Genomic DNA, 23646 nt, shown 5'->3' on the forward strand with positions numbered 1-23646 from the left:
AGTAGACAACATTCCCTCACAATTAGAGAGATCCTTGGGAGAATCGACCAAGTCGAAACTACTCCACCTGGTTCTGCCAACAGCTTGTCATAGATGGTGGAGAAGCAGAAAGAGGTTGGGGGGAGGGGGTCAAGCTCTTGTCTATGGGGTGGGAAACTTCTTGTAAAAGGTAAGAGAATCAGTAATGGTCAAGGGCATGATGAAGCAGAAGGCAGTGGAAATCAATGTATAAAAGACAGAGATGTGTATCCAAAAGACAGGTGGCCAGTCACTGAGAAAGTGTCACGATGGTCCCTCACTCAGCTAAAGGTTCTGTATTGTTCCTCCATTTAGATCTTCAGGGGAGGGGGGACTGCCAGTGGACAGTCCATGGGGGGGAGGGGGGGGGGAGGGGGACGACCTACAAAAGAGTAACATTCTTCGAGTTAGAGTGTGGAGTATCAGAAATCTGAATGTGGTAAGCAAGCTAATAAATAAATAAATGGCAATGCACCAGCTCAAACATGATATAATGAGGCCAGTGAAGCTAAATGAAAGGAGGATGAAGATTTATGGCCCAACAAATATAGGGTGATAGCAACAGCTGCAGCAAACGGTACAGTGGGCAAAGGATTCACAATGAATAGCAAGACTTAAGAAAAATTGAGATATGTTTATAGGATTTGTTGACCTAGAAAATGTATTACCATGTAAAATGACACAAGCTGTTCAAAATTCACAGGAAAATAGGTGTAAACTACAGGAAAAGATGGGTAATATATAATATGAACAACTACCCTGAGTGAAAAACAGAACGGAAGACCAACAACGAAGTGCTTGGATCAGAAAGAGTGTATGACAGAGGTATGGTCTGTTCAATCTATGCACTGAAGAAGCAATGACAGAAATAAAATAATAGTTCATGAGTGGGATTCAAATTTATGGTGAAATGTTATCAGTGGTAAGATTCATAGAGATTCCTGTCCTCTGTGAAAAAGAGTAAGAACTGCATGACCTAATTAAATAGAATGAACAGTCTAATGAGTACGCACTGTGGATCCTGAGAAAGCTGGAGAGATAAATGTAAAAATCTCTAACATCACAATTGGGAACGATGAGGGAATTCTGCTACTTTGGAAACAAAATAACACTGGCCGGACAAAGTCAGTATATAAAATGCAGACTGGCTCAGGCAAAGAGGGCATTCCTGCTCACAAGAAGTCTACTAGTATCAAAGGAAGGAATTTATCAGAACACATGTCTGGAGCACAATACTGTATGGAAGTTAATCAAGGGCTGTAAAAAAAGAGAGAGAATCAAAGCATTTGAGATTTGATGCTCTAAAAGGATGTTGAAAATTAGGTGGACTGACAAGGCATGGAAGGAAAGGTTCTCCACAGAAATGGTGAAGAGAACTACATGTGGAAAATATTGACACGAAGAGACATGTCTGATAATAGAGGGTAATTCCTGTAATACTTGAGGGAGCTGCAGAGGGTAGAAACAGTAGGGGAAGAGGGAGATTGAAATATATACAATGAACATCTGAGGACTTTGGGTGCAACTCTGAGATGAAGAGGTTGGTGCAGGAGAGAAATTTGCAGTGAGCCACAGCAAACCAATTAGTAGACTGATAACCACAGACTTCAAGAAAATGTAATAATTCCCATTTTCAGAAGAAAGCATGTAGAACAGGTGTGTATACACCACAACCACGAGTTCATTAAACCGAGGCTGTGAAATAGATGAATTATTTGCAGAAAAATGGAAAGATTGGTAGAAGCTGCCCTTGGAGAAGGTCAGTTTGTGTTGAGGCAAAAAACAGGAAAACGTGATGCAATATTGACCTTACTTACCTTGGAAGAGACTGAAGGAAGGCAAACTTACTTTTATAGCATTTGTAGATCTAGAGAATGCGTTCGACACTGTTTATTGGAATATATTCTATTTGAAACACTGATGATAAATAGGAGTAAAATACAGGAAGTATAAGGTTATCTATAATTGGACAGAAACCATACAGCAATTATAAGAGCTGAAGGACATATGCTTCTTTGTTGTTCTTTATACAGGACACAGTATCTATAATGCCTCTCCAGACATTTCTTATGGTTTCACTGCTGCTAACGTAAACACTGACTAACTGTACGGTTTCCCTAGACAGTTCCACACATTACTGTTACGCTACAATACAGTGGCTTAATAACATACAATATTAGACAATAGACAAAGATTCAAATGCATCCGATGAACTTTTTTTTTTTTTTTCAAAATTTAGACTGGTAGCATATTATTTTATGGTTTCCTTTTACTAATAACTTTATGCAGTAAGATGGTAGCCATAAATGAATATTGCCACATCTGAAAATGCAGATCTTTCATTCTTTCATTTTTTTGACACTGCCCTTACTGCTGATGAAAGTCCTACAATGCTTAAAAAGTTCTAGAGGGCAAGAACTAGAGAATTAATGGGTTTTTATTAATGAGTTTTTAATTTATGTGTGATAGTTGTGGACCAATTTTTGTTCTGGGAGCTGGTAAAGACATTTTTACATCAACAATCACTTTTTTCTTTTTTTAACAAAGCAGAAGCAATGCAACAACATGTCAGCTGACTGAAAATACCGTATCATCCAAAGAACTGACATTTATCAGCCATTATAAGAGCTTAACTTTTGCTAACATCTTTCCCTATGAAATTCAAATGTAAGGTGCTGCTACTTGCAACAGCTGTTCTCCACAGACCTGTCATCCCGTTTGCGCAGACAGTCAACTGTCGTCCCAGTAGAATGGAGAGTAGATGTTTCAAAAGGCCTCTTTAACCAATGTTCTAGCATTCACATGGATCTAGGGAAGCTGCACGGAACCTAAGTCAGGATGCTTGGATGGGTCCAGTGTCTTTATCATGGCATTTCCTTGCTCAATGGTCATCAGATATTAAATTAGTCATTTGCAGTAAGTTATAGAACATGTTACAAGTTTTATCCTCTTACACATCCACTGAGCAAAGTAGTAATTAAGTCTGAGAACTTTATAGTGTCATAAGAAGCATGAAAACATCTACTGTTACTGTTGGCATGATAATGAAAATCTATTATTTTGAACAGGTGGTGATTTAAAGCCTGTAAAAATTATTAAAAATTATGTTTGCACACAGCTACATTAATAAACTCATTGCACAACCAGTTACAATCAAACAGATCATCTTTGGATACATTGTGGCATTGTAACCAGATGTGTGACAACTCATAATCATTATCAACCATCATGTTACAAACATACATTTCTAATCAACTATAAATCAAGGAACAAAGCGCATACTATGGTGACAGATTTATAGTGGAATGGAGATGTTGGTTTGTTAAATGCTTTAAATGGCTCTGAGACCTATGGGACTTACCTTCTGAGGTCATCAGTCCCCTAGAACATAGAACTACTTAAACCTAACTAACCTAAGGACATCACACACATCCATGCCCGAGGCAGGATTCGAACCTGTGACCGTAGCGATCGCGTGGTTCCAGACCGTAGCGCCTAGAATCGCTCAGCCACCCCGGCCAGCTTGGTTTGTTCCATGACGCTTGATAGTGGTTATGAGTTATCATACGTTTAACTACAATGTCACAATACACCTGACGATGGTCTCTTCATGACCATACCCAGGTACATAATAAATTGATTAATATAGCTGTGTGCAACATGATTTTTCAACAATAATGATAATAGTTGTTTACACTCTAGTTCTACACAAACTTCACAATTTGAAGTGGTATGATATTCAAAGTGCAAACATTTTTAACATCATAAATAAACACTACACCAATGTTTACATTAATTAAGCAAACCTAATGAACTACGGAAATAAAATTATGCTGTTATTCACATTTGAGATACATTATGCCAATGAACATATATGGTGCTGAAACAGCATGCAAGATACTCATTCATTCCTTGTACAATGGAAAGAAGTTAGTTCATGCATCAACACTGGACAACCAAACAAAAAAGCAAGTCATAAATATGAAAATGAGGTACCCTTAGCTTCAACCAAATGAATGACTGTTTTGTAGACCACATGGTAAATTTTCGCATTATTTATATCTTCATGCTCTCTGCACTGGATGACAGTCACTGACAAAAATACCATGGGGAAGCAACTAATTGAGTTTTGATGATCATCTAACTACATTGGCTATAATTTCAATTTTCACATAATTTTTTCTGTGGCACATCATTTTTGAATAGTTAAATAACATAAATGATTACCTTAAAAATGGCATCTGCACTGCTAAATCTCCCAAGGAACAAATTTAGCCAAACAATTTCTGTTGTTTTGGTACTAAACTTACAAACTTACAGTTTATTATAATGTGGAGGAAATTATTTTGAAATTAAAATACAGAAACAGCCCTAATTCAAAACTGTTACATGGATCTTCTGTTTCCCCACCCCCCTGATTCAAGATCTGGAAAAACTTCTTCCTCTTTTCAGCAACTGCAAAACGTAACTTTTATTCGCCTCTTTCCTTTACCCTATAAAAAGAAGTTTATAAAAACCTGATAACTGAAGATAGTTTTGTTTTTAAATTTACGTATTTGTCAGTATTGCTCTAAGCAAACTATATACTGTACTGACACCAACATAAAGCTGAGTCATACATGTCAGCTTGAGAAGTACTATATATTAAAGATTTTGTTGGGGATTCTGAAAAATTCAGAACATAAAGATGCAAGGGTGAAGCTGGGAGAACTGCCTGGACAGTCTGCTACTTGGCCAGTGCCTGAAGCATATTTTCTGTACATTTTCAGTGACAATTTGAAAAGTGAATCAGCTGTACAATTTAATGCTGAATTTACATTATACACAAATGAAATAATGTTTTGAGGTAGCCCACCATTTGCAATTATCAATATAAATTTGGTCTACCAGGTCCTAAGAATAGTGGTGCTTAATAAACAAAAAATATAACCTTCTACATGATTCCATGCTCTGAATGAAAAGAAAAAAAAAAAAAAAACATGATAGGTAAGTCTAAAAGCACTCCACACATGACTACAACAAAGCAAGTGATGGGCAGCAATATGTGAAAGTGGTAGCAGTGCATGAGCGGCACCCTACTATATGCACAGACAATGCATAGCTGAACAACATGCACAATACATGGACAACACAATTTCCAAGCTTATACTGTTTTCCTCTACAGTGTCTGTGTACAGATGATGATTTATGAGAATGCTGTGCCCCATGACTTTACCACTATTTTCTAAAGACAGGTGGTGTAAGCCAGTATATAAACAGGAAAAAAAAATAATTGAACATTGGTACTGGGAAAATAACAGCATAAATATCCCTAACGCAGAATATGCAAAGTGTTAAGAAGAGATACAGAACTTGCTATGCAACTAAATGAACTGAAATGGCCCCTTAACAGGCAAAACACATTTTTGTGTCAAAGAGGTTAGTATAAAAAGCAACATACATAAATGAATTGTGGTAATGATCTGAATTGAAAGAATGAAGTATACAGTACCTCCCTCAATGTTGTCCCCATTGAATTGTATACCTGCAAAGTCAAGCCACAGAGAAGACAAGAGTAGCATCTGATTCTTTGTAAATAAAAAATGGCACATTAATTAAAAAAGACAGCATTAACAGAAATCATGTTAACATGAAATGATATCTGTTACAGACTATTGGAAAACAAGCTAGGAGCACAATGAGGCCAATGCTCATGCAATGACATACTCACAAAATTGTCGTAACACACACTAAATGCACTATTACACATGAGTGTGCTTTACAAATAAGTCAAATACAGCTCAAGGTAACACACACATCCTAACATAACAATGCAAACAAAAATTATCAAATACAACACATTTCCGCATGCTCTCGTGCCTATGACGACAAAATGCACCGTGCAATTGCTGCTGTAATTGTTGAATTATGACCTAAGTATTATTAAGCAACTTCTCACAGGCAATACCAACAAACAAATACTACTTCATTGAAGGAAAAAGGAGGGCAACTGCTTGACCAGTGAGGATATCACAATTATTTTCACACCATCCCATGGCCAACACATCTGACCACCTCACCAAGAAAATGAACATACCTTAAACACACACCCTGACGCTAAATGTAATTCTTCACTCTTTCTTTTATAAAGCAGCTGTTTATGCAGTACTGACAGTCACGAATTTAGATTAAGGGGTAACAAGGTCTGTTTTTGCTCATTTTCCCCTATGCTACCCCCCCCCCTTTTTCATAGCAGCACACATAGCTTTTTTCTTCTTCTTCTTCTTCTTTGGTGTATAGTCTTCTGGTATGTTCCCCTTAATATTTATTTACTTAGTTTATGTATTTTCAAGTGTGTTACAATTACATTGTTAAAAATGGAATTCACTCTGTTTTTGTGTCACACTGTCCACATGTAATATCTTTTCAAAGTTTTCCACCAGTTATCTATACTCTTTGATGACTACAGTCAGGGATTGTCTGATGATGAACTTTAATTAGCACATCAAAAACTCGTTCACAAAATAAACATACTGCAGAACATCCATAGTTTGTATTTTTCATTGATGAATCGAAACCTCAGAATTTAGAGAATTCAGCAGACAATAAATGAGTTGCACCTCTCTCACTTTCAATCTTGTATTTCCCTACGGCAGCTGACTGAAGAGAAGAATGCAAGGTGGTGTTCATATTAAAAAAAGAGAACAGGTAATATCACACAGTATTAAGATTGTGATATGTGACATGAAATCAGACAAACCTGAGAACCACCATGTGCTGAATGCATGAATGCATGTACAAGTATGTATGGTAACCTAAAATAAAATTCAATACTGCATAGGAAGGTAATGACTCCACATTGGAGAATTCACATCGTAAGACAATGTACCCATAATGTTAGCTCATTTGGCCTACTATTCTTAATCAAAGCAGTTTTAATAAAGATTTTTACAGTTGTAAGATGGATGCGAACTAAGCAGATTCCATACAGAGGATAGATCAGACAGCTCTACAAATTTCACTTGGCAGTTTCGGGGACAGCTAGTTGCAATAGACAACATAATTCTTTATTAACGATGTGTCTCCCGGTTGTCTCACAGCAGCCATCCCTTTAGCCCCATCATGAATGCAATGAATGTTTTCAAGTTAAGTAGACACCACATTAAAAACCAACCACTCTAGCAACCTAATACATATGTAGTTTTCTCATGTTATTTAAAAATAAAGTAATAACTGAAACAAAAAATAAAATGAACAAAATTCTACATAAGGTATGTTACAATGATACTTACATTTCTAACTCCTGTATAGGGAAGCATTTCTACTTCTTCTTCCACCCCGACACTGAAAAAGGAATTCATAATTTACATTAATGTACTAAAGCTGTTACAATGAGAGGGAGGGAGGGAAGAAGATTAGAGTTTAACATCCTGTCAACAGTGTGGTCATTACAGAGGGATGGGGAGTGTAGGAATAATAAGAACAATACAAGAAACCAGAAAAATTTATTCAAAATGAAAAAAGGATTAAGAGATTACATGAAGGCAGTGGCTGTCTTCTGGGAAACCCTTATTGAAAGAATGAAAATGGACTAGCCTAAGGAAGTTAAAAATGATCTATGAAAGCCTGACACCTCAATTGGAAGAGTTTTAAACTAAAGACAAAAAGCAAAATATGACTGGATGAGTGAGTGTATGAGCTGTACCAGAAGAACTATGAAGCTGGTCAACAAAAATGTATGGAGTAGTAAAGGCGAAGAAATTTTATAGGAGTAAAATTAATGTAGACGATGATAAGTGATCAATTCACTACAGTAGCATAAAAAATTGTCAAATATGAGAATTATGAATTCCTTCTAACAACTCTATCAAAATAAAAAACAAAAGAAAGGCGAAAATGTAAAGAGTTGATCCGAGCAAGTAAACAAACTCTGAGATAGGCAAGCATGCAAGCCAATCCACAACTAGTACCCTTTTGTGGAAGATGCATAATGTTTGTCAAAAAGAGATGAAAGAGAGGGGAGGGCCAACAAGTACATGGCAAGGGTAAGAAACACAGGGAGGACGTTTAAGTCACATGGGGAACTCAGATTCTGAATGAGCAGTAACAATATTGGAATAAAAAACTATCAATTTTTTTAAACATTGTATCCTGCTTCCTTGCTCTGTTTTGGTGTGAAGAGGAATTTAAAGCTTTTGACATTGGAAAAAAAAAATGTTCAGAAGTTTAGTAACATGCTGTTGAAATGAGTGTGAGTACTTAGAGCATTTTGGTAAAGTTTATAAGTGTTATTCACAAGCAATAAATGTTACAAAATTTAATAGAGGTGACGGCAAATGCCTTGTATGAAGAAATGAGAGTGGCAAAAAACAAAATTCATCCAAGGAGTATGTTGTAAATTACTTCAATTGTTATTCCAGCCAACAGCACAGTTTTCCAAATGAGTGGCGCAGCACCAAGTTTGTGTGTTCAACAGGCAATGAACTTCATTAATACTTTCATTTGTACATATGACACACACAAGCCTAAAATATAAAGAACAGCCCATGTGCACAATTATCAATCATGTTATTTCAATTTTTGGGGGCAACTCATCCATTGTCAATGCACATTACCGTGTACATGCTTCAACATTAACATTAAACAATTGAAAATCCAGGATGGAATAATGACAATATTACAAAACAGATAGATTGCTACTTGCCGTATGGCGGAGATGTTAAGCCACAGACAGGCACAACGAAATGACTGCTAAACAAGTAGACTTTCAACCAAAAGGCCTCCTTCTGGAGTACCTCCTACTCCCGTCTAGTCACAAGCATCACCTATCCCATCAAAGGCAGGGGGGGGGGGGGGGGGGAGGAGAGGGAGGTTACTTGTGAAATCAGTCATGATCTATGGCTAGACCACCAGCTGCCGAGCATGCTGTCTGACAATGTTCTTCACTTCAATGACTGCTTCACAGCCGGTGCCATGTGGATCCTTCCTACTAACACTAACATTTCTGAATGGCACAGGCGGGAATTCTTTCTGCAATATATCCTACATTCCCCTAACCTCCTGGTCTCAATCTTCAAACAATGGAAATCCAGGATGGAATGTAACAATATTGTGAAATGTATAGTTGCTACTCATCATACAGCGGAGATGCCGAGTCGCAGAAAAGCACAACAAAAGAACTGTCGGAAAGTTAGCTTTCGGTCAACAAGGCCTTTGTCAAACAACACACACACACACACACACACACACACACACACACAGTTTGGCTCCAGCTGCCAGAGACCGTGGTCATGTGTGTGCGAGTTGCATTTGCCTCTCTGTGTGTGTGTGTGTGTGTGTGTGTGTGTGTGTGTGTGTGTGTGTGTGTGCACGCGCGCGCTCGCGGAGGGGGAGGGTATCTACTTCATAAGAAGTTTAGCAGTCTTTTTGTTGTGCTTATCTGTGATTCAACATTTCCTTAGCAGTCTTTTTATTGGGCCTGTCTGTGACTCAACATCTCCACTACATGATAACTAGCAATCTACTCTTTTCATAATACATACATTACTGTTAATTTTATGAAAATCGAAGAATGATTAGCTACATCATGAGTGATATCAATAAAGAAAAAACAAACCAAGTGGTACCATATGCAGTTTTACAAGATAAAATTATCTGTTTAGTTTATATCGTGCTACGACAACTTCTGTTAATATCTGGAAAAAGCCACGATCACAAAACACAAGCAATACAGTAAATTCCAGTGCTTTGTTTGTCCAAGAAAAGTCTTTTACACTTGTCCTCTAAAGACAAAACTGAGCCACAGCATCTGCAATTAACATAAAAAATAGAAGCTTTTTTCAAAGTGGAGCTTTATTCAAATTTTCCTGGCGTAAGCACAAAATATATTAAAACAGGAAAGTGATAATGTGTTGTTAATACAGTGTACATATTAAGTTTCTACAGCTTTCTTGTCTTTCGTTAATGTATACCTTGATTCGTCCCACATCCCTGAAGGTTCTCCTTCTTGATGGGATCTAAGGAACATGATGAAAGACTACATGAATTAATGCATGAATGAAAATTGCATTGTGAAACTTATCTTTCAAAACTTCTCAAAGAATACTACTTTCCAAGAGTGTTTTCCTACTTTTTGACAAAGTGCAAATAAATATAAGATTAAATAATTCAAAGAAATAATGCATGTTTATGAAACAGTGCTGCTAAACTACCATAATAATATGACAAAAACTGAAATTGCACATTTCCAATAGCATGTGTATGTTACTTACATAGTAGAGAGAATTAAAAACTTACGGTATCTTGAACCACGTCAACAATTGCATTGTTGCACCACCTTGCACTATTACTGTGATGATAACTATCAGTGAAGTAGTTGTCAACATGGCTTGCCTTGCATCTGACACAGTATTTCGGATGGCCAATGCGAAAGACATAGCTCCCCTCAGACCTACAAATGAAAATAACTCAAATTTTACAAAGCTTTTACATGAAATGGGCATTCATTATTGCTGAATTAATCTCTATAAATTAAACAACAAATGTACTATATCTGGTGCACTGAAACAATGCCACAAACAATGTTCACATATAAATTAGAAACCCATTACATAATTAAAGTAGCCGTTATTGTCCAGGGTTGAACCACTTTTACACGTACTTGCAAAAGTAACACTAAAAACCACTTTTTAAACAAAATATACAGTGTTAACTATGATGGGAGAATTCAAGCTGATATTTCTTTACTTAACCATATGATGGCAGAGCATCAATAATTGTTAGTTATTACAAACAAATTTTATTTCTAGTCATAATCACGTAAAACTAGTTATCCTTATTTCCATTTTATTATTGCAAAATTTGCTTATTTCAGAAGTCTTTTGGAAATTATGCAGCCATTACTCACTTTTACATCCTCATAGTTACGTTCCCTATTTTGTGCTGATATCAGGACACCAGACAGTGGATAGTTATGCACTTTTATCTGGCAAGAGAATGGTGATTTAGATGGCCTTTGAGGCTACAGCTGCGGACAATACACTTAACTGAGAGTTGAAGTCACCAAATTTATAAGGGTGTATACCAGCCTCTGTCAGGAAGATTCTACACTTATCAGCCAGAACACTATGAGCAACTACCTAATGGCTGACATGTCCACCTTTGGCATAGATAACAGCAGCGACACATCATGCAGAGGAACCAACAATGAGGCCTTGGTAGATTGCTGGAGGAAGTTGGCACAACATCTGTGCACACAAATCATCTAATTTCCATAAATTCCAGGGGGGAGAGGGGGGGGGGGGGGGGGGGGAGACAAGCTCCAACACCACATTCTGTCACATGCCAAATGTGTTCAATTGGGTTCAGATCTGGTGAATGGGGAGGGGCGGAGGGGGGGAGGCATCACATCAATTGAAACTTGCCACTATGTTCCACGAACCTCTCCATCACACTCCTGTCCTTGTGACATGGCGCTTTATCATGTTGAAAATTCCCACTGCCATTGGGCAATGCGGTCATCATGAAGGGGGTGTACATGGTCTGCAACCATGTATGAAACTCCTTAGCTGTCATGGTGCCTTGTACAAGCTCCACTGCACCCATGTTTTCCCACATGTATGTTCCTGAGCACAAAGGAGCCACTGCCAGCTTGTCTCCGTCCTGCAGTAAAAGTGTCAAGGAGCTGTTCCCCTGGGAGACGACGGATTTGTGCCCTCCCATTGGCATGATGAAGAGGGTATTGGGATTCATCAGACTACGCAATGCTCTATCACTGCACCAACTGATCATCACATGCCCGTTTCAGTCGTAGTTGCCAATGTTGTGGTGTTAACATTGGCACATTGCATGGGTTGTTGGCTGCAGAGTCCCATCATTGAGAGTGCTCAGCAAATTGTGTGTTCAGACACACGTGTACTCTGCCCAGCATTAAAGTCTGTTGTTAATTCCATCATAGTTCGCCACCTGTCTACTCAGCTTACGGCATCTGACATCCATAATGATAGGTGGTTGCCCAACCCCAGGACATATGAAAGCGGTTTCCCTTGGTTTCTCCATGTGCTGAAGACATTCACCACAGCACTCCTCAAAGCCCCGAGAAGTCATGCAATTCCTGAAATGCTCACGCCAAGCCCTGCCCTTGGTCAAACTCAGATCGATCACATGCCATCCACATTCTATACATGAACAGGAAGCTCACTGATACTATATGGAACATGCATGTGTCTGACCAGCAGCCAATCCTTACGATTTGGTCAAAGCAATGCACAAAAATATTGGTGAAGACCAGCAATCCATAATTTCAAATTTAGTGCTGGAATTTCTAAATGTGGACAGAACAACTTTGCATAAAATTATCTCTGAAAAATTGCAATTTCAGAAATTGTGCACATGTTGGGTCCCAGACTGCTTACTGAGAAACACAAGGTGGAAAGCATGGCTTGTGATCTTGATATTTTGGATCAGTATCATAAGGAAGGTGATCAATTTTTAGAGAAAATTGTCATACAGGACAAGATGTGGCAAGTGTTTGCAACATAAGAAACACTTAAAACTGGTTATCCTCACATGCAGCACCCATCCATGACTTAAGGGAACTAAAGCTTGTAGAACATTATCATAAATGTTTAAACAAATATGGAAACTATATAGAAAAATAGAGGAACATGTAAAGCGGCAAAAAAGCAAAACCAGTTGTTTTGTATTCTGGAAAGATTCGTCATCTGTTCCGGAGCAGACCAAGTGTTGTGCTGCACGTCACCTATTTCTTATATCAATTTTGCTCCTATGGCATAGACAAGGGAGTAAATGCCTTGGACTGGCTCTAATTTCACTGTATTGGTCTTGTCAATGAGACAAGACTGCTGGGACTGTATGGTCATCAGCTTGGGTCTCTTCCAGCTTGGGTCTCTTCACTGTCTGTTATCTTGGTCCACACAGTCCATAAAACCTGGCACAGGTAAACATTGCCTGGGGCCCCTCTTTCCAGATATGACAAACAAATTGCTACGCATTTTTGGTCAGTCGACAGCTCAGTCAACAGCGTGATACCTGCAAGGTCAGTTTCGTGCTACAACCATGCAGGTACTTGATGGCCTCCATTCTCCTCCACTCCCCTCTCTAACCCCCTCCCAAAATAAAACACACACACACACACACACACACACACACACACACACACACACAGGGAAAATCATGCATGCAATTTCAATATATTGTATGAGCAAATTGAGATAACCCTACCAGAAATTGTATATTTTTGTGAATTAAACGGGGAAATTTTTGTACCTGCACTGTCATAGGCTGCAATGCAGTACATATAAAGTTATGCAAAGTTGATACAGTAGAAAAAAAAACTGAAAATAATATCACTTACCTGCAAAAAACAACATATGCTGAAAGTTATATGCGATCTTTGGTTTCCTGCCTAGATTTAAAAGGAATGATAGAGGATAAATGTTTACTGCACGACCCACCATTGCACATAACTGAATCGCGTTAAGTAAAAACATGTCACTGCAGAACAGTATTATTACAAATAAACAGTATTATTACAAATAAAAGCTGTTAGAAAGCCACAGTAAAACTTCATGTAACAACAGCTTTCCAAATTTGTTACATCCCTTCTATTTACTATTCTTAAACCATGTGGACTAAAGTCCCTTTCCCACTCAGTGAATGTACTCTGGATCACTTACGATTATTCATCAATGTAATGCATGTTCTTACAAATAATATGAAAGAGAAACTCATATTTATGCAAATACCATACTTTCAGTAAAAAAAAGGATACAAATCCCACAATGATGAATCCAGGATCAAAATGGTGTTTTGGGAATGTGAACATAGAAACACCTATGTATACAAATATAAAATTTTCAGCAAGAAAGTTGAGCAGTTCAAACAACTTCTTTGTCCTTGTTCGAGAGTCTACGGACAAATTGTTGTAGGTATAATGTGCTTGACAGATTCCACAAAACAGGACAGCCACAATACCTGAAACAGTAACATTCCTCCTACAGACAGTAATAAATGATTATTTTGACATACAACTGAGACAAAGAGACATTTCATACAATTAGAGAATGAATTTTGTTTTCAGTTCAATTATATATCTCACATCCATTGTTCATAAGATATGCTCAAAATGGCTGACCAGTCAAGAACTCTACTTTTCAAGGACTCTTTTTACCAGGTCTAAAAACAATCTGAGGAACACACTGACAGTAATGTTATTAATCTCCCTTGTGTTAATCTTTAGTTTTGCCAGAGTGTGTGGCTTCTTTCTATAGATCAAATCCTTGATTTTTGACTGTTCATGTATCCGGTGAAGTGAATGAAACACAATCCAGCTCTGTGATTTCACGGATGTAACAAATGACCAAAACCATGTACAGTACACTAGACCTCTTTCTTTATCTGGCACCTTAATCCCTGCATACTAGAAACTGCACTGCACTAACTTCTGCACTGCTTTGTGAGCACTACCAAATGAAGTATGAGACGGGACATATATTCTCCAACCTTTTGAAGGTGAATACAGCACCACATTCCTCATGTCAATTTAGTGCCTCCACATCCTCGGAATACAAAGGAATCTCCTTATTGTTGGACTGTTCACCACTACATAATATTTTCCACGGAACATGTCTACAACATGTAACACATGAACGACTGGCAAAATGCTGTATAACAATGAAAACTTGCCACTATTGTGAAAACGACGTGTTTACCAAACAACAAACTGCACAATACTGCATATGTCATATGACCTATACCCCTTCCACTGACACCTTTATTTTCCGCCATTAATACAGGCGGTAATATCTTGCCCTGGTCATCTATTCTCACGTGTGTGACTTTCCAATCACACTATGTAGCACTTTCCTCTTTTTCTCCTCAGTTTTATGTCACTTAGTTGCAGTTTCCTGTACAAGTTCCCCTGACTGACTGAAGAAAGACCAGTACCGATTAAACACAATATAGGTCTCCATAAATGCTTTTATTTTATCCAAATGTGACACTTACCTTATTTAACTCAATTTAATACAGAAACATACCTGTGAGGTCAGATGCCTCTGCGATAAGAAACGTGCTGTATGACATCAGCACAAACAAAGCTGATTCCAGGAGAGGAAAATCCCTCACCCTCGTGAACTTGGTCATGTAAACCAATTAAGGAAAATGTTATAACTTTATACAATTGTTCAGATTCTATTAAAACTGAATATTCAAGTTACAAAAAAAACTTATTGGCAATGAAAAAAAGAAATATCATGATTTCATAACAGACAATGCATCTAGGATGAATCTGTCACTCTGCAGTGAAGTACATGCTATAATAAATTTTCCTGTCGGAATAAGAGTGTATGCTGGACTGGGACTACAGTATAGACCTTTGCCTTCCACAGAACTCACCCTTACATATTCAGTTCTGGAAAATAGGTATATTACAGATATCTACAACAAGATTAAAGGGCAATAAGCAGAAAAATCCAAGCACAGAAACTTAAAATTAACAATAAAAACAGTAAATGTTTAACCAAAATTGAAAACTGCCTCAGAAAATGTAACAATGCAACTGGTTTTCAAACCAATAATAATGTAAGAATGTGGCTACACCATAATATATTGGTCAGAAATGCAATGAAGTTCTGAATTCACATGTGTAAAAATTAACTGTAATGTTTGTGACAGGTACTACATATGACAGACTGGACATGCATCTGATATGAGATACGAAGAGCATACATCTGCAGAACAAGCACATAGTACGGAAATTTTAAATACTGCATCTAAAGGAAGACTACTTCACAAAACAAGGAAAAGATATGAGGGTTGTACTAAAAGCAAGGTTCCCAATAAGCTACAGCCTTAAGGGAAGGTGCTAGGCTAAATCCGACAACAGTGACGTGCGCAGTGGTTCCCCCACTCTCGAGCCCGCCCGTCTACGATTCACTATGTCGCTCAGTGATGGCTCAGAAGCTGCAAGAGATGGAAGTGTTGATCGCCACTCCCGCTAAGTGCGAGGTTCGGGCGGTAATCCGGTTTCTCCACACAAGGAAATTACTGCCCGTGAAGATTCATCAGCAATTGACTGAGGTTTATGGTGAAGAGTGCAAGTCTGTTCAGCACATCCGCAAATGGTGCAGAGCTTTTGCTGAGGGTCGCACGGAAGTTCTTGATGAAGAATAGAGTGGAAGACTGCCTGTTTCGGATGCGATTGTCCAGAAGATCAACAGTGAGCTGCTCAAAGATCGGAGGGTCACAGTCCGTGAACTTGTTAAACGCATTCCTGAAGCTTCCCATGGCACAACTGAAAGAACTTTAACAGAAATGTTGGGTTATCACAAGGTATGAGCTCACTGGGTTCCCTGGATGCTGACTGATAGACAGAAGGAGCAAAGCCTTGACTGTGTTCGCAAGTTTCTTCCACAATGTGAGGGGGGAGGTAACAAGGAGAAGTTGTTGGACTATCATCATGGGAGATGAAACATGGGTGTTTCATTACACAGACAAAGACTATGGGCCAGGGCAATTCTAGTGCACGAAAGATGCAGAAATGTAAGTCTGTATAAAAATTTGTAATAAAAAAAGTTTTAAACTTCAATATCTCTGAACTAAATTTTTTGCAATAAATGATCTGTTTTCTAAAAAAAGTACTGATGGTAAAGACATGAAATTTTCACAGCACACACAGTGTGAGATTCAACACATGAACTAGAATAATTAAAATATCCTGAGTTGTTGTGTTTTTATGTTCATTTATTTACAAAATTCTGTAAAAAAATTGAGTGTTAAAAAAGATAACATGCCAAACAATACAATTTCAGCAATAATTCTAGTTCAGTGTATCTAGAAAGGTGCGTTCAATAATTATGGAAAATTGTAAGTAGGTGTCTTAAAAAGTTTCCACGATAATGGGTTACAAAATTCTATAATTTAACATAGGCAGCATAGGACATACAATGTCCCCTTAATGAACAAAGTGAGAAAATTTTACTTTGACAGCTTTGAAGAGTTTTTCTCAGCAAAGTGTGTGGTGTGAAAATATGTAGTCTGCAGGATGTAGACAGCCACGTTAGCCATTTCCTGCTAGACTGTTCTTGTGATTGGTAGATACGGCAGGTGACTTCCTTGTAGGTTGTCCATGCACTGTTGTGGCAAGATATTGACTGGACTCAATAACAAGTAAACAATGGTCCACATGAAAATTGAGAGCTTTGTACACCAGTAAGCCTACTTATCTTGCCTTTAGTTTTATATGTTGCCTTCTACAGTTCCTTTTGCATATTTTATACTTTTACATATTAAACCTGTTCTGTTCCAAAAATGCATTATGAATAGCATCACGACTTTTTCTGTGATATGATTTTTACCAGCCACACAATTCTCGAGTTAAAACCAAAATCTTTCGGATTTTACAATGTGAATTATATGTGACTTAGATAATGAGTCCTAATGTAATTTCATATGCATGTGAATGTTATATTTATCTGGTTTTATTAACTGATGTAAGTGGGGCTTGAATAGTGCCATCAGCAAATAATTTCATTCTGTTGTTGTAAGTGTGATGCAGAAGCACAGAAGACAATTTGTATTTTGTGACCATTGCTGTGAAACGTTGCTCTTTAGCAAACTAAACTGGTATGTTTTCTCTAATGTATATACATTGTCTAGCAGAATTCTGTCTCCGCAATTCTTTTTCATTTCTGATATTAAGTGACTGGCAGTTGAAACAGGTCAAACTTTTTACCAATTTTTGTGATTTTTTAAGTGAGTGTCAGATTGAGTACTTCACAGACAATGTCTTGTTTCATCAAATCACTTCTTTTTATGAAAGAGAAAGTGAATGATAAACAGTAGTATAAGCCAAAAAAGAATTATGCCACTTACAATATGGAGTTGACATGTAATTAGAGTAACATAATAACTTTAACCAAGTATAAATAACTGACAAGTTATAAATTTATAAATCATACACTAAAAGGATATCAAGGCTGTAATGCATCCCATGACAGTTCCAATCAGGAGAGATAAACTGAAAATCACGAAGAAATCCCCCAATGCTCTAAAGAATGCATCAGTTTCAAAACCTCCTGATCCTGATTGGTACCTTTCTCCATAATTTTGTATAGCTCTGGAAACAAAATAAATTGTTATTTTGTCACAATTATAGAAACTTGAATTGATGTCATGCTGAACGCAACTTTATAGCAACATTCTACTCAGTTATCCAGTATAAACTCACCCGCTTAAAACAATAGCAACTGCATCATTTAGGACACTTTCACCAAAAACAAGTGCATACAAATTGACATCAACATGAAGGTCATTGAAAATGGCTAATATTGTCAAAGGATCTGTTGGAGAAATGAGGGCACCAAAGTATAAAGTATCCAAAAACGTGAAACTTGACTTCAGATAGGGCCGCAACTGGATGAAACCATACATCAAAGCACTGTAACAGTTTGAGAACACTATATTCACATATTGCTTTGTATAACAGCCAAAAGTAATTCTAATTTACATAAAATTCTAATTTTTTAGGCACAAGAAAGGCTGAGAAACATTCTTACCCCACAGCAAACGACGACAGTGTTGTGCCAATCAGTGCGTAAGTCAAAATAGCCCCAAGGTTCCGAAAGAAGTATTTCTGGTTAATAAATAAAAGTATCATGTCAGTGATGTCAGTGATGTAAAGCAGAATGAATAAAACTGATTATTCATAGTAGTTGTAAGTATAAGGAAATTGTATGTGTTCGTAAGACTTGGAGGAATCACTAGAACATTACAGAATCACGTATGAAGTTTAGTCACAAAGGTTACAGCTGAAATTTGTAGCACAATATCTTTATGCTAGTTTTAATCATCCAATATTTACCTTAAATGACACACAAATATTTGAAACCAGCATATAGTTACTCAATCCTGTTATTTTACGTCCTGCAACAACAGAAACTGACTTATTATTACTGAACTTCAAGATTTTCCTAGAATTTTAAGGTGCTATTGTTCCTAATAGCACTATATAAAGTGTGGCCAGTGTTTATTTTCAGCAGATATCTCCCACAATACTGGTACCATCTAATATACTGCCACTGGCTTTTGAGTAATTATCAGCTCTCATAAACAACCCCACTCACATGAACCATGGACCTTGCTGCAGCGCTGGTGTGGAGGCTTATGTGCCTCAGCGATACAGATAACCGTACTGTAGCTGCACCCGTAAGGAGGATACCGTTAACCCTGAGAAACAGAACTGGTGTTCTATGGATCGGAGTGTGGAATGTCAGTTCTTTTAATCGGGTAGTTAGCCTAGAAAATGTAAAAAGGGGAATGGGAGTTACTGAAGTTTGGTTGCAGGAGAAACAGGACTTCTGTCCAGGTGAATACAGAGTTATAAATACAAAATCAAATAGGGGTAATGCAAGAGTAGGTTTACGAATGAATAAGGAAATAGGAACACAGATAAACTACTATGAATAGCACATTGAATGCATTACTGCAGCAAAAATAGACATGAAGCCCACACCCACCACAGTAGTGCAAGTTTATATGCCAATTAGCTCCACAGATGAAGAGACTGAAGACATATATGATCAGACACAACAAATTATTCAGACAGTTACGGGACACAAAAATTTAATTGTGGTGGGGGCTGGAATTCGATAGTAGAAAAAGGAAGAGAAGGAAAAATAGTACATGAATATGGACTAGGGGAAAGGAATGAAAGAGGAACTCGTCTGGTAGAATTTTGCACAGAGCATAATTTAATCTTTGCTAACACATGGGTTAAGAATCATGAAAGAATGCTGTGTATGTGGAAGAGACCTGAAGACACTGGAAGGTTTCAGATTGATTATGTAATGGTACGGCAGAGATTTCGGAATCAGATTTTACGCTGTAAGATATTTCCAGTGGCAGATGTGGACTCTGGCCATAATGTATTGGTTATGCACTGAAGATAAAAACTGAAGAAATTACGATAAGATAGGAACTTAAGGAGATGGGATCTGGATAAACTGAAAGAACCAGAGGTTGAGAGTTTCAGAGGAAGCATTAGGCAACAACTGACAAGAGCATGGGAAAAAATATAGTACAAGAGGAATGGGTAGCTTTGAGAGATGAAATAGTGAAGGCAGCAGAGGATCAAGTACGTAAAGAGATGAGGGCTAGAAGAAATCCTAGGGCAACATAACACACACTGAATTTAACTAATGAAAGGGGGAAATATAAAAATGCAATAAATGAAGCAGACAAATGGGAATAAAAATGCCTAAAAAGAAGGATTTTGAAACATATATCATTAGGGAAAAGATTGACACCCCCTACAGGAAAATTAGAGAGACCTTTGGAAAAAAGAGAATCACCTGTATGAATATCAAGAGGTCACATGGAAAGCCAGACCTAAGCAAAGATAGGAAAACTGAAATGAATATATAGAGGCTCTGTACAAAGGAGATGTGCTTCAGGGCAATATTATGAAAATGGAAGAGGATGAGTATGAAGATGAGATGGGAGATATAATACTACGTGAAGAATTTGAGAGACTACTGAAAGACCTCCGTCAAAATAAGGTCCCGGGAGTAAACAACATTCTGTTAGAGCTACTGATAGCTTTGGGGGAGCCAGCCATGACAAAACTCTTCTATCTGGTAAGCAAGAGGTAGGGGACAGGCAAAATACCCTCAGACTTCAAGAAGAATATAACAACTCCAATTACAAAGACCGTACGTGCTGAAAAGTGTGACAATTATCAAATAATCAGTCTAATAAGTCATGGCTGCAAAATACTAACACGAATTCTGTACAGGAGAATGGAAAAACTGGAGGAAGCCATTCCCCGGGGAAGATCAATTTGGAGTCCAGAGAAATGTAAGAACACGCGAGGCAAACCTGACCTCACGACTTCTCATGGAACATAGGTTAAGGAAAGGCAAACCTATGTTTATAGCATTTGTATACCTGAACAGAACTTTTGATCATGTTTGCTGGATGCTCTCTTTGAACTTACGAGGGTGGCAGAGGTAAAATACAGAGATAAAAAAGCTGTTTACAACATGTACAGAAACCAGATGGCAGTTGTAAGAGTTGAGGGACACGAAAGGGAAGCAGTGACTGAAAAGGCGGTGAGGCAGGGTTGTAGCCTATCCTCAATGTTATTCTATCTGTACATTGAGCAAGCAGTAAAGGACACAGAAATAAATGTCGGTGACATTGTAATTCTGTCAGAGACAGCAAAGAAGTTGGAAGAGTAGCTGAACAGAATGGACAGAGTCTTGAAAGGAGGACATAAGATGAACATCAACAACAGCAAAATGAGGACAACAAAATGCAGCTAAATTAAATCAGGTGATACTGAGGGCATTAAATTAGGATATGAGACACTTAAAGTAGTAGATGAGTTTTGCTATTTGAGCAGCAAAATAACTGATGATGGCTGAGGCAGAGTGGACATAAAATGTAGACTGGCAATGGCAAGAGAATCATTTCTGAAGAAGAGAAATTTATCAATACCGAGTAAAAACTTAAGTGTCAGGAGGAAGTCTTTTCTGAAAGTATTTGTATGAAGTGGTAGCCATATATGGAAGTGAAACTTGGACATTAAGCAGTTTAGATACGAAGAGAATAGAAGCTTTTGAAATGTGGTGCAATAGAAGAATGCTGAAGATTAGATGAGTCTATAACATAACTAATGAAGAAATACCCACTGGAAATGGGGAGCAAAGAAATTTGTGGGACAACCTGACTACAAGAATGGATCATTTGGTAGCACACATTCTGAGATGCCAAGGGCTTGGGTGGGTGGGTGGGTGGGGGGGGGGGGGGGGGGGGGGGGTGTAAAATTGTTGAGGGAGACCAAGAGATGAATACAGTAAGCAGGTTCAGAAGGATGTAGGTTGCAGCAGTTACCCAGAGAGGAAGAAGCCTGCACAGGATAGAGCAGCATGGAGAGCTGCATCAAATCAGTCTTTGGACCGAAGATGATGACGACGACAACATCAAAAATCTAATACAACATTATGGGCGAGTTCACAAATTTCGACATATAGCCAGCACTTCTAATATTGTTTCTTAGCACTTACAGGACCACACATGACACGAAGAGTTCAGTGCAAACATTACAGAGTTGGCAGATGCAATTGCTGCTCTACTTGCGGCACCCAGAAGCGAGTCTGTCATGAACAATGCATTCCGTGTGTTTCCAAGCCCAGTGATCAGACACTTTTATTAAATCACATCCCTGGGTGGCCACAATGATGGCAGCCATTGAGGGTTGCATCATATACGGCATCACCAGCATGGAAGGCCTGCAATGGGGACAGCAGAACTAACTGCGGCCATGACAATCAGAGGTGTCACAACCAGTTCTTACCCAGCTTGTACATGCACTGGTTTACCAGATGCATTACAACCACTGGTTTATCAGCTGTACACCGCACTAGTATCAGTGACTGGGGAACTAACAACAGGCAAACCTCAGCAGAACTGCCATCTTATAACAGACTGTGCTCGGACTGGGACATGTCAGGCAATGGCAATGTATGCCAGCAAGCAAATGCCACTTACAATATAGGTCCAATTGCACCACAACAGGAGGACATCAATATGGCTAATCCCTCCCACTTCATGCCACTCTTCCAACTTAGTAGACACCACCTGGGTCACTTCCAATCCTACATACCAATGCCAGGGGAGAGGGACCTCAGTTTGGGTGGCAGTATTGATATCTTGTCAGAGATAGTCATACAGCTACAGACAGTTTGTCACCAAAGGGTAGCATATCACTGACCACAGTCAAATAGGTTAGTAGACCCCGTGACATAATGCTGTTAAAAGACAAACCTTTGACCCGAGTACTTCACATGGTTTCAAGACTCATTACTCTGTTCCATCACGTTATCTATTTAAGGGATATACTGAAAACAATTGCCACACTTCCTGTTTTACATGGTTGGATTTCAGCTGGACTGACTGTGACCATGCTGTTAGAACAGCTGGGAACTCGTTTGCAGAACGTGACTTTGGCTGTTAACTGCACTACCACTATTTGTTTATCTGTGTGTTAATGCCTATATTAATCTTCGTCTGTTGAAATAAATCACAGTGCAGATCTTTCCTTTTTCCTTCTCTAGCAATCTTTCTCTATACATTCTGCAGCATAGGATCCTCTTAATCTTCTCCCAATTTTAAGGTTACACAAAATGTAAGTTTGTGCAGAAAATTAGAATGGTTTCACCCACAAATGCTCTGGAATATTCAGTACTTTTTATGACACAGTGTTGGATATATCATCCAAGTTCCACTTCAAAAATACAAGAGACTCAAAATACATATAGCACTGTTAACTCCTGTACTTATTAATAAACATACACCCCCCCCCCCCCCCCTAATACAAAGAAAATCTGGAGAACAGTAATATCAAGTTGCTCACTTTGTTGTGTAGCTTTCAAACACAGCTAAAATTCAGTTCTTTAACAGCAAAGCTATTTGAAAAAACACTATGCAATACAAGAGACTACAATGCCATTTAGAGGTAATGTTACGAAGAAAACAGAACTTACCCTTTTCAAGCTATAACCAGCATGAAAAATGATTGGTGGTAATATAATATTGAAAAATATTTCTGGATCAAATGTAGCCTGA

At 38.1% G+C, this 23646-nt stretch overlaps 1 protein-coding gene across 8 annotated transcripts in view; it reads right to left on the reverse strand.

The window, feature by feature from the left end:
• Positions 1-23646, reverse strand: part of LOC124605849 (sodium/hydrogen exchanger 7) — a 166174-nt gene that overhangs the window by 120784 nt on the left and 21744 nt on the right. For 5 of the 8 annotated variants that reach the window (XR_006978686.1, XM_047137786.1, XM_047137820.1 and 2 more), the window contains exons 3-13: positions 23565-23642; positions 18576-18652; positions 18248-18457; positions 17992-18136; positions 15057-15162; positions 13790-13992; positions 13373-13484; positions 10294-10447; positions 9969-10013; positions 7290-7341; positions 5510-5542 (exon numbers count right to left, since the gene is read on the reverse strand). Coding sequence is in view for 7 of the 8 variants with exons in the window: in XM_047137786.1 (XP_046993742.1) it covers positions 5510-5542; positions 7290-7341; positions 9969-10013; positions 10294-10447; positions 13373-13484; positions 13790-13992; positions 15057-15162; positions 17992-18136; positions 18248-18457; positions 18576-18652; positions 23565-23642 (1215 nt within the window). In the remaining variant the exon portion in view is untranslated. The remainder of the gene's footprint in view (positions 1-5509; positions 5543-7289; positions 7342-9968; positions 10014-10293; positions 10448-13372; positions 13485-13789; positions 13993-15056; positions 15163-17991; positions 18137-18247; positions 18458-18575; positions 18653-23564; positions 23643-23646) is intronic. The other 3 variants (XM_047137812.1, XM_047137794.1, XM_047137837.1) reach the window with 3 other exon arrangements.

The sequence above is a fragment of the Schistocerca americana genome, chromosome 1 (assembly GCF_021461395.2).
Source record: "Schistocerca americana isolate TAMUIC-IGC-003095 chromosome 1, iqSchAmer2.1, whole genome shotgun sequence".
Taxonomy (NCBI): Eukaryota; Metazoa; Arthropoda; class Insecta; order Orthoptera; family Acrididae; genus Schistocerca; species Schistocerca americana.